Source organism: Dermacentor variabilis, chromosome 5, assembly GCF_050947875.1.
Source record: "Dermacentor variabilis isolate Ectoservices chromosome 5, ASM5094787v1, whole genome shotgun sequence".
NCBI classification, from domain to species: Eukaryota; Metazoa; Arthropoda; class Arachnida; order Ixodida; family Ixodidae; genus Dermacentor; species Dermacentor variabilis.
In genome coordinates, this window is record NC_134572.1 from 137006985 (window position 1) to 137019063 (window position 12079).

The 12079-nt window shown below is 43.9% G+C and overlaps 1 protein-coding gene across 2 annotated transcripts in view; it reads right to left on the reverse strand.

Annotated features, from left to right (window-relative positions):
• Vps13 (vacuolar protein sorting 13C) overlaps nt 1–11353 on the reverse strand; it is a 236898-nt gene extending 225545 nt beyond the window's left edge. The window contains exons 1-2 of one of the 2 annotated variants that reach the window (XM_075693536.1): nt 11106–11353; nt 9154–9240 (exon numbers count right to left, since the gene is read on the reverse strand). In XM_075693536.1, the coding sequence (XP_075549651.1) occupies nt 9154–9240; nt 11106–11205 (187 nt within the window). In that variant the 5' untranslated portion in view covers nt 11206–11353. The remainder of the gene's footprint in view (nt 1–9153; nt 9241–11105) is intronic. The other variant, XM_075693537.1, reaches the window with a different exon arrangement.
• Between the last annotated feature and the right edge of the window lie 726 nt (nt 11354–12079).

Consider the following 12079-nt stretch of genomic DNA (forward strand, 5'->3'; position numbering starts at 1 on the left):
GCCCTCACTTGAGGGCCACTACAGGAGAGGAAAAAATAAAAAGAGAAATTTCAACACCGACAATACAATGTTATACAGCATTGTCAAACACAAATTACAGGCAGGATGAAAAAGTATACATAGTGTACACAGAATAACAGTAAGCATGATTAATTCTTAATTATCCCGTTGCCTATAATACAATTCTAGTAGAGTATGAAATTTGTTGACATTTTGTGCTGCTACAGTACAGTATGGAAGGCCATTCGATATATTAATACACGAAGAACGAGTATTGAAAACCATCAAGGCATGTTTTATAAGGCTGTACACTAGCACTGTGGTTTAAACGCGCACTGTGTTTTAAAGAGGGGCGAATGTACGTTTCTTTGATTATTCTTATTTGATTTCTCGTTATCTGGAAAAAGAATTTCATTCGTTGTTTTTCTCGTCGCGTTTCAAGTAGTTCCAAGTCGCAAGATTTCAACGTGTGTTACAGAATCGGCTCTCCAATAACACAAACAAACAAAACGTATCGCGGTTCTCTTAATTTTTTCTAGTTTATCTCGCAAGTACTGTTGGTGAGGGCTCCAAACTGGAGAGGCGCACCCCAAAACTGGACGAACAAATGTTTTGTACACAATGAGTTTCAAATGTCTTGGTGCATGCTGCAACTTTTTCTCAAAAAGAACAGTTTCCTGTAAGCCCTAGAGCAGACCTCCTCCACTTGGAGGCGCCAGCACAAGTCATGATTAATGATACGCCTAAGTACCCAAAGCTACGTACATTCCACAAAGAGTTGTCACCAATTTTATAGTCAAAGGAAGGTGCAGTTTTTTTTCTTGTTATTTATACTTAAAATCCACCTCTGTAACACCATGAGAGAGTGCCTTCCATCTTTTAAGCATTATGCATTATGTGCATAAATCCGTACACAACATATATCATTCAGCAACAACTGCAACACTTTAGTACTGTGGAATGCTCACGAATAAGAATACATGTGCACAAAGTGCAACAAGGAGGCACTGTGTACTATGAACAGTGGTGTCACAAGGGGGGGGGGGGGACACATCGCCCTGTGTGCAGCCTTCTGAACAGCGGCTGTGCTGTGATTGCCACTCATGCCTTTGTTTTCTGCTCAGATCACAGCTGAATGCGGTAAATGTTGGCGCTCGGGGCAGCTGAATGGGTGATTAAGAGGCACATGTAATGACTCTAGCAATATCACACAAGAGGTGATGCGCATTTGTGGCTTAGAGTTGCTGTTCTTTATGTGACCGTTTTGAAGACACTCTGCTGGGCTTCTTTTTCTTATATATTTATTTATTTCGAGGCCTACATTTGCCCAAAGGCATCACAGTAGGGAAGGTAACAATACAAAGGCTGAATAAATCATGCTAAAATCGCAAAGTCAAATGTTGCAGTCTATAAAGATGTGCATGACCAAAAAAAAAAAAAAAGAATATATATATATATATATATATATATATATATATATATATATATAACAAGTGCAAGCATCACAGTGGTAGCTTGAAACGTCATGAATAAGGGCCCACAAGAACTGCGTCAAAGCTAGCATATAATAATACAAAGATATATATATATATATATATATATATATTCGTCAAACCATAACAAGGCAAGAAACAATGACACGAAGAACAGCCCAGAGAAAGTTCTTTCTTGTTCTTAATTGATGTAAATAAATTACAGGTAGGATACGAACCCACATCTTCACATAATATGTGTGTTGCTCTTACCACTTTAGCTACCATGGCGACATTTTAACGCGATAGCGTTAAGGGCCACATGTCACAGAAAATCCCGCGTTGGTGTCAGCATCGGCAGCCATGGCCGAAAAAAACGTTTCAAACCACGCAGGCACTCCGTGTGGTGCATAGGCACTATTGAACTAACTGAATTTCTCAAAGTAAAATGCGTCAGAAAATTCATAAGGTATGACTTATACACAACCTACAGACATTATAGTGTAGGATTGTAATGTGAATATACGAGAAAACAAATCTGTTACACCAAAACTTAGTAGGAGTGGAGTGGCCTGCTCGGTTCCTTGCAACACCATAAAAAAAAAAAAAAAAAAAAAAAACAGAAACTTGCCTTTATGCATAGCGTTAGCTGCCAGCGTTTCCAGAAACATCACGGTTCCATAAGCTGCAGTTGCTGGGACGCATGAGATGCAGTCAAGATTCTTTTAATGCTATCATGTTCCGCTCTTAAAGGCGAAGCTTAAGCGTCCTCCCAAGTTTTTACGATCCACTTTGTAGGGCATCTTCTATGTCTGTCTGTTAGAATTAACATTTGGAGTGTTAGCCAGAGCTACCACTTATGGCTATGGCAGTGGATGTAGAGCATCCTATCTAACACAGACATAGCACACAAACTTTTTGGGTGAAGGCAACTGGTCAATAAACCCACACATGCCGCCTGAAGACTTCAAAGCTGTCGGATTTGCGACCCTCTCTATATAATGAACGAGAAGAAGGGAAACCGAGGGGCACAATTTTGGGAAACTAAGGGCCAAACCAAAGAGAAACAGTTTTTTCATTCACTTTCATTGCAATTTATTTATCATTTCTTTACTTCCCTTCAGAAATAAAAATAATTTCCTCCGTGTTGTCCTTTGTGTCATTGTTTGTTGACTTGTTATGGCTTGACTAACAAAAAGCGTGCCCCTCGGTTTCCCGTCTTTTCATTCATTCCGTAGCAGGTGTCACGAATCCAGTAGCGTTGATACCTGCAGGTAGCACATGAAGATTTATTGACCAGTTGCCTTCACCCAAAAGTTCGCATACTATGCAATGCCTCCGGTAGATAGGATGTTGTCCATCTACTGCCATGGCGGTGAGTGGTGGCATTGGCTAACACTTCCAGGGTTAATTCTAGTGGACAGAAATAAATACCCAAGAGAGTAAAGGGGAAAATGGCACCCCAGTAGCTTAACTGACAAGAGCATTGCATGCATAATGAGAAGATGTGGGTTCGTATCCCACCTACGGCCAGTTTTTCTTTCATCCACTTTCATTTATTTACCATTTCTCTACTTCAATTAAGAACTAGAAATAACTTCCTCTGTGGTGTCCTTCGTGTCATTGTTTGTTGGCATGATATGGTTGATGATATGGTGATATGGTTGGTGATATAGCTAAACATTTCGACAGAATTATCTGTCTGGTTGGGAATCCCTAATCCTGCACATGCATGTGTGTGTCATGTAAGAACCTAACAAACAAAGCCACCAAGGACAACATGAGGGAAATTACTTAAACTTACTAATTGAAGTAAAGAAATGATAACCTAATGAAAATGAAAGTGCACGAAAATCAACTGGCCGCAGATGGAATCTGAACCCGCCTCTTCACATTACGTGTGCGATGCTCTTACCAATTGAGCTACTGCGACACTGTTTTCCTGTCCACTTTCTGGGGTATTTATGTTTTACTACTAGAACTAACCTTGGGAGTGTTAGCCAGTGCCAGCACTCGCAAACCCAGATGGCAGACGTGGAACGTCCTTCTTGCCGCAGGCGTCACGAGTACATGATCTATTTGGGTTACAGCAACTGCTCAATAAATCCCCACATGCGACCTGAAGGAATCAATGTTGCCGGATTCGAGACCCTTGTAATGTAATGAACGACAAGAAAGGGAACCGAGGGGCTCAATTTTTATTAATTGTATTATAAGAAGCCAACAAACAAAGACACCAAGCACAACATAGGATAAATTACTTGTACCTAGTAATTGAATTAAATAAATGATCAATTGATGGAAATGAAAGTGGATTAAAAACCAACTGTCCGCAGGTGGGATATGAACCCAAGTCTTATGAACCCAAGTGCGATGCTCTTACCAATTGAGCTACCATGGTGCTGTTCTCCCATTCACTTTCTGGGGTACGATGTTTTACTATTAGAACTAACCCTGGGAGTGTTAGTCAGCGTGGCACCACTCAAAAACCTAGGCGGTGGATGCGGAACACCCTTTCGGCTGCAGGTGTCAAGAGTACATGATCTTTTTGGGTGACAGCAACTGGTCAATAAACCCACGCATGCTACTGGAAGACATAATTGCTGCCAGATTTGAGACACTCGTAATGCAATGGTCGACAAGAAAGGGAACTGAGGGGCCCTATTTTTATTATTCATATCATAAGAAGCCAACAAACAAAGACACCAAGGACAACATAGGGGAAATTGCTTTTACTTACTAAATGAATTAAAGAAACGATGAATTAATGGAAATGAAAGTGGATCAAGAAACAACTGGCCACAGGTAGGATACGAACCAACGATTTCGCATTACAGATGTTCTCACAACACAGATAGGAATGGGGCTCAAGACTTAAGAACAATATAAAGTTCAAAACAACAGACTGGCGGGCTAGTTGGTACTGCATAACTTGAGGTAAAGGGCAAGAGAGCATGTAGGACAACAGAAGGGCACGAAGAAACAGCGCTACTAACAACTTAATTTTTATTGTACATGGATGAAGACACAGCGCCACTAACAATTAAATTTTTATTGCACACAGTTAACACATGTGCAATAAAAATTCAGTTGTTAGTAGCACTGTGTGTTTGTCCCTTTCTGTTGTCCTACATACTCTCTTGCACTTTACCACAAGTTGAGGACAATGTTTGGGATACTATCTGGGCCTGGGACAGTATTAGTACTACTTAGATTTTGCATAAGCTTTAGAACACCATAGCCATCTATGACGATCTCAGGCGTCAGGTCATATGCAGGGCATAAATAATCCAGCAACTCCTGAGGCACAGCCCTAGAGCAAACAGACTCAAAATACCCACTGAAATAGTTTGCTTTGTTAATATCACCACCAACAACAATATTGTCGTGCGCAAGTGGCGGGATGCCAATATGGTCATGATGGTCAGATTTCACACATTTCCAAAGTTCTTTTGGAATGCTTCTAATCTTTAAGCTAAGAGAGACAATGAATTCCTTTTTTTGCAATTTTTATTGTGTTTTATTTGGTTGCTTATCTCTTCTAGAGACAAAAATAAATTCTCTTCCTTCTACATGATAAACAAAAGCATCTGGGGGGACAGAGAGTACAGAACACTCGCTTGTCTCCTATTTTCATAAAGAAGTAAGATTGAATGTCACATATATCATGTCTTGATATTTGCGTACTCTGTCACTAAAAATTGCACACACATGCTCAATGTTGTGCTTCTGCATGCAGAGATGGCTTGAAGGCAAGGAAGCTCAAAGGTTGTTTGTTACTAAAGCTTGTAGGGTTGCGCAACTCTCCCGCGTCCCCCGATATGTTGTTTTCCGGCATAGCTCCCGTCTCCTGTAATCCGGCTTCGCCGCGTGACTTTACTGCGGCGGTCGGTATGCTTGCAGGGTAGTAGGAGAGATGACGCGAGTGTTGCTCTGCTAACGCGACCTAACGGCGGGGTTACTTGGGCGCAATAAGGAGAGGGCTCTTAATTCCTCTTTGCCTCAGAGTCGGCAGGCGGCGCAGACGTTCTGCGCGTGCGCCAATTCATGCTTCTGCGAGACCGTCTCGTGAGGTCTACCGCAGAATGGACGAACACGATCGTTCGAACGCGCCACCGTACACGCGATCGACCAAACATTGGTGTCCAGCATGGGGAGAACATATTCACTCTTTATCCGGTCGCAGTGAGTCGGACTTCCGCGATTAGTGGCGCGCCCATCGGCACACAAACGTGGACCTCTTGGGGCATCGGACAGTTCTGCTTCGTTCGAGACCTTTGTTTGAACCAAAGTGTAGGGCTAGCGTGGATTGTGGTTGATAGCGAAGGCGCCGTGCTTTCTTAAGCGAGGCGACGGTGGCTGTAGTGTGTTTGAACTTTTCAACATGCTAAGCATTTTCACAAATGATTTTTTAAAATGACATTCGTCGGTACGAGAGCCACGTGGTCTACATCCTGGGAGAGCGAGGCTTAGCACCCGTGGAGCATTGGCAAGCCTGAAGCGAGCGAGTACGGAAGCCTCGTGGGTGGTCCGAATTTCTTATGTAAATAGCTTCTTCGATCTCTTTGTCTCTGATGAAGTCGCGGCTCTGGGAGCTGGGTTGCAGCAGGCAACGGGTGGTGCTACGGGCTGACTGGTATTGCAGCCTGGCACTGGGAGATACCAACACCATCTAGGATGGTGGGCGCCGTCAACTCGGGTGCTGTGTGCACGGAGCGGGGTAGGACCACCTAACAGAGCTGACGTCTCCTCGCGGCTGCCTGTTTTGCGCCATTTTCAGTGTTGTTTTTTGGATGCCGGTTGCTGTCAGGGTAGCGATGCTTTAGGCCTAAGGCTTTACGAAGCTGCATGTCGCACGTGGAGAGACAACCTGATGGATCGTGGCGTTGAGGTGTTGCACTTTGTTTCCCTCATTCTAGTTAGCCTTGCACGAATTGAAATTATTCGTTTGACTCAAGGAAGCGAGCTTCATTCATGTGAACTTAGCATCCGAGTAGCCGCCCGATCTTTTGCTAGTCGAGTTGAACATCATGCCACGTGGGCGATGCACATGCAGAATTCCTCTCACTGGGGAAACACTACTTTAAGTGTTTGTCAAGTGCGTTGAGTGTACGCGGCGTGAGTGGTTTGTTGTCACCTGCATATCATCTGCGCTGCTGCCCCGGACTACGATCGAGCGACACCGGGCATGGTAATGCTGTGACCAGTTCGGCGCAGTGACTTCGGCGGCTGCCTGTATCCGGCTCGCAACCCTCGGCGGCAGAGAAAAGAGCCAGCGGTCACCAACAGCTATTGCGGCTCTCGCCAGTACGGCACGTCGGCGCGAGCGACACTTGCTCGTACCGACTACTGCGTCGCCGTTTCCGGAGTCCTGGCCTGGAATCGTGCCATCGAGTTTGCAGAGCGGCTGCTGTGACCAGCGGACGCCAGCGCTGTACCCAAGGACAATGTCGGCTCGCATGTTATCGACAGCGTGTGGGCATTTCGTCGGCGCGGCCACTGTTGCACGTACTACCTTGTTCGCGAAGCATGCGTTGATGTTAGACTGTGGGACATGTTTCGCGGGAATATGTAGTGATTTAAGGTTGGGGGGGATGTGGCGATGCGCGAGTCTCACATGTCCCCCAATATGTTTTCTCGCACAGCTCCTGTAATCCGGCTTCGCTGAGTGGCTTTACTGCTGTGGTCGGTATGCTTGCAGGGCAGTACGAGAGATGGCGTGATGTACACTGCACTTGCGTACACGTGCATGTGTGTAATGTATGTGTGCACAGAATGCATCTATCCTTGATGCATGGGCACTTTGCCCATTGCATCTAATGCACAGCATGTGCTGTGACAGTAATCAACATTAGGCCATTTTAGATTGTCCGGGATTTGGATAAACACAAGCAGACGGCTGTTTTACTGGATGAGCAGAAGCAGAAACGTGAACAGCCTGCACAGAGCAGCCACTTGGTGGCGCAGAGCTCAACCAGACAAATACAGCTAATATTGCAGCAATCTAATGTATTTTACTTTGCTTCTGGCATAAATTTTCGGCAGCAATGCAATTACGCCGCTGCCAAAAATTCTCACCAGCCGCAAAGTAAAACACACTTGGTTATTGCAATATTAGCCCTGTGTCTGATTGAGCTCTGCACCACCAGGTGGCTGCACCGTGCCGGCCAGTCATGTATGCGCCCCCCCCCCCCCCCTCATCCACTAAAGTGCCTAGTCCACTTGTGTTTACCTGAATAATGGACACGCTAAAGCTCTCTACTATGCAAACACTGTCCAAAACTCCACCTAGCAACTGCAGCCACTCAAACAGCTCTCAAATGGCCGCTGGAAAAGGGCTTTATCCTTCAGTTTCCGTGTGACAGAAACATGGTTTATCATATATTCAAATTACAATCCACAGCTATCATGTCTGCAGCTTGTGTGCAAGTTGTACTTTATGAATTCTCTGACGGAATTTACTTTGAAAAATTGAATTAGCCCAATAAGGAATGGGCATGTGCTGCACTACTGCACACGTGGATGCACGAATGCCATACTTCGCTTGTGGTGATGATGCTTGTCTAACATCGTCTAACGTCGGTCCATGCTCAGTCGTGCATCCACTTTCACAGGGTGAAATGGAGGCAAATTTTTTCTTCATTAAATGAAATACTTTTTTTTACAAAAATAAGATTTTTTGGAGCAAATTGCTTACCATCTTAATGTATGCTAATGCCTAAAGAAAAATTTGAACATATGAACATAATTGAACATTTCAGTTATAAGCAACAGTAATCATATTTTTCTATAAGCACTGTTTGTATTGCGCAGGGCATTGTATACTTTATGTCATTTTAACTTCTAACTTATTGTCACAATTACATGTCGTACGAACTCTGGCCACAGAAACTCACACTGGGCAGTTATGCTAGATAAAGTTTGATTTTGATATGTCTGGTCATCCTGCAAAAACATGCCGTGTCGTGATCTCTGGTTCAGAAAACAATGCTTTGCACATGGTGCTTCCAATGAGGGTGAGAACTCCAAGGAACTCGTATGGCTACATCCATTCAGGGGCCTAAATTTAAGTCGGCATTCTGCAATACTGGCTGTTTTACAGGCTGCCATAAGATGAGAGACAGTTCACCTGCCACCTCCAAGTTTACTAAGTGCGAGAACATGCGAATACTAAGGTATTGCTTTGTGCTAGATGCCTGTTTCAGTTTTCACGTGTCTATGAATCTCGCCCGCTGTAGTATATGATGTGAGAGCAATTCTGAGCGCGTGCATCGCCTACAAGTATTTCTAACTGCAATTTGAATGTGTTACATTTTTTCCAGGTAAATGAATTATGGCTATAAGAGGTTAATGTATAATATTTTAGCTGCTAACTGTGGGTTCAGAGTTTTCAGTGCTTAGCGGGCAATTTTCCAGAATGTTTACAAAATGTCAGATGTCAAAAATGTCATCACATTGTCTTATTTTTACAGAAATAAATGCCAATTTACAGTAAAAATGAAGAGCGTTGCCCTTCTAAATTGTTTCGCATTCACTATACAAAATATGTGTTAAGAAATAGAAGGGAGTGGCAAGAGAAGGAGGGCAAGGGAGGGGGGTTACAAGCCGAGCAGCCACACCGGCTGCCAGGAAGCCAAGCGATGCCAATGCTGTGAAACGTGTTTGGTGGACCACAACATACCTATGTGACCATATGCGACACGGAAAGGTAGATCAAGATCATCAATAGCACTTTGCTTGATGTCCAGGTCTTTCAAATTGATGTCTCCTGCACAAAGACAGACCCAAGCATTAGTATTGCTTTAAACATTTGTTCCAAACTGGTACAAGAAGGAAAATATTTAAAGGGCAATTAGAGCTGCTTGCCACTTGAGCACCAGAAACACGGCTTTCCTTATACTGGTACAACCAGAGCTTCAGCAGTAGCCTAAATGACAAAAGCCTTTCCCACAGATCTTCAATTACCCATAGTCTGTGAGAACTGGACCTACCAGCATATTTTCTAATCTCATCAGTTTATCTATTTCTCTACAACCCTTGACTGTGTTTACTTATCTTTGGCTTCAATTATGTTATTGGATGACCACTTATGTGTTCTAGATCATTATAAATTGCTTGGCTCAGTTCCACTCAACTAAAGTATCCCCCGTAGTCATTTGATCCATAAACCAAACATCAAACATGTCAAAACCAATGTTCACGAGAACCTGACCTCAGGCCATTCAGTTTATATGCAAGAAATGCATAGTAGTGTGGATTTAGACAACCACAAAGAAAGGCCAGGCACAGCCTTGCTGGGCCATTTTCTTGTGTTACGGATGTTTCAATTCATGCTATTATACCTTCAAAACATAACAAACTTAGGATCTTTCAATAGAATATAGGAATATGATGTTACACTAGCTGGTAATGATGGCATTCAACAGAATGGAAAGCCAGGAATGTGTTGCACTGAAAGTGGCCCAAATGGACAATGCAACTACACACATATCTAACTTTCGCATGTATGCAACAGATGAGTAAAAATAGACCCTCTGAGGTGGTCACCTACTCTCACTTGTTAGCCAGGCTCTGTGGCACGTACAAAAAGCAAGTGTTTTGTGGTAATGATATTTTTGTTTAAAGCCATGAAAACTGTGCTTTTTTTTTTGTTTTCTTGAGCATTCACGCTCTTAAGTGAAATGTGGTTTTTAAAGTGACAGCCCCAATTCCATTAAACATCATTACAGATAAATGTGAAACAGTGACTCATGTATAAGTATACAGGAAGCACGTCTACAACAAGAGCACACAACACAGGATGTAGCCTGTCTAGGCAGTATACACAACATGCTGACTATGGCACTAACACTGCTGTGTAAATGCATGACAAGCAGCTATACTGTCTATATAAAGGAGTAAAATATGACAAACGAGATAACGCACTGTGTGGTTGCAGAGCATCGCATAATAAGCACATATGTCACAAGGGTGTGCTGTACGGGCACCTTCTGATCTCAGTTGAAATAGAGCCATTGATGGCCCAGGGAGAAGGGGGGTGTGTGTGCTGGAGCTGGGTGTGTACGCTAGAATGAACGCAAACGAAGCGCAGATAACTAACTTATCTTTGGCACGTTTATTGTAGCCTCGAATCTAAAGCTACACTGCGAGGAATGCACAAGACAACAAAACAATGATGCACGTGTGCCTGGCACCATTAATTATGCAGCGTGCGGGACATGCGCGGGTAAGTAGCTCAAGCCGTTACGCAGGGGAAAAAAAAAAGGAAGAAGTCTATAATAAGAACCACATCTAACTAAAACAGTGCTGGTGATCACTGACTGAACACCACGCGACTTCGACATATTGCTTCGTCTTGTGCACGGTGTAAGAATTTTTGCACCATGGTCTGTTGCTTTACTCTCTTGGCGTGCGCAGCTTGCAAGCGTTCTTTCGGTATAGTGCGTACAGCTGCAGCTCCATGACGCACCGAGGTAAAAAATAGAAAATATCTGGTGCAAGTGGTGCCGACACATCGCACTGTACGCGATCGTTCTTGTCACGGTGCACGTTGACAGATAAACAGCTGCACGGCGCTACCAACTAACAGCACTGCAAGCTATTGTGACTCGCACTCGGAGAATTGAAACTCACCTCCCCATATTCCCAACTTGAGCTGGGACGTGTCCAAGTTCTCAATGTAGTCTCCAAGAACGTAGTTGACAAGCTCGACAACCACCGATTCGAAAACCATTGTTGGTCGCTGGCTGGACGAGAACGGTCGGAACGATCGTTAGCTAGCTATTCCGTCCCGCATGTCATGCAGCGAGCGTCGAATGCCCTGCACGCTCAGGGCTCGCGTTGCGAACTGGCAACTCCCTCACGTGCCGTTCGCTCGCCCTCTCGCTCTCCCCAATGTGGCGCGGATGTGCGCGCGCAGTCACGCCCCCTTCTGGGGTCAGATGCAACATGCAGAGACAAGAGGTGGATAAGCAAATTTTGAGGCCCTCGAACAGCTTTCCTCGCAATGAGAAATTCGCAAACGTTTATTGTATCTGCCAACTCCTACCGAACAGATTGGTGCTTGCTCTCTGTTACAATCTCTGTGTTTAACAATGTGAAGACTCGAGTGTTTTGCGTCTTTTTTTTTTTTCCTATTGTGTTTCGATTATTAGGGGCTGCGCTATCCTGCTCTTCGAGCAAGAGAACATTTCACGCAAAAACAAAAAAAAAAGGGGGGGGGGGGAAGAGAAACGAAAACGGGGCAGGTGATACGGGATACGCATTTGCTCACTCGTTCGATCGCCTATTTGCTGAGCGATCCTACAGCACAAATGCAACCTTTCTGTCCCTGTGTCTTGATGGACTTTTCCCTATTTTCTCCTGTGATGTTCTTGTAGATGTTTGTGGTTCCCTGCGCGTGGAAAATTTTGGGCAACAATGTACGTACCCCTAGCACTCGGTTGAACAAAAATTACGTTACCCGAATCACGACACGTTGAAGTAACCTCGGCGAGTCACCTCGAAAAAGTAAATAAAAATACTCGTGTAATGATACCGTAACTTAAGAAGTACGTGTAATTGCCAGAGAATATTGATGTAAAACAAAAAAAATAGTATTTTTAAAT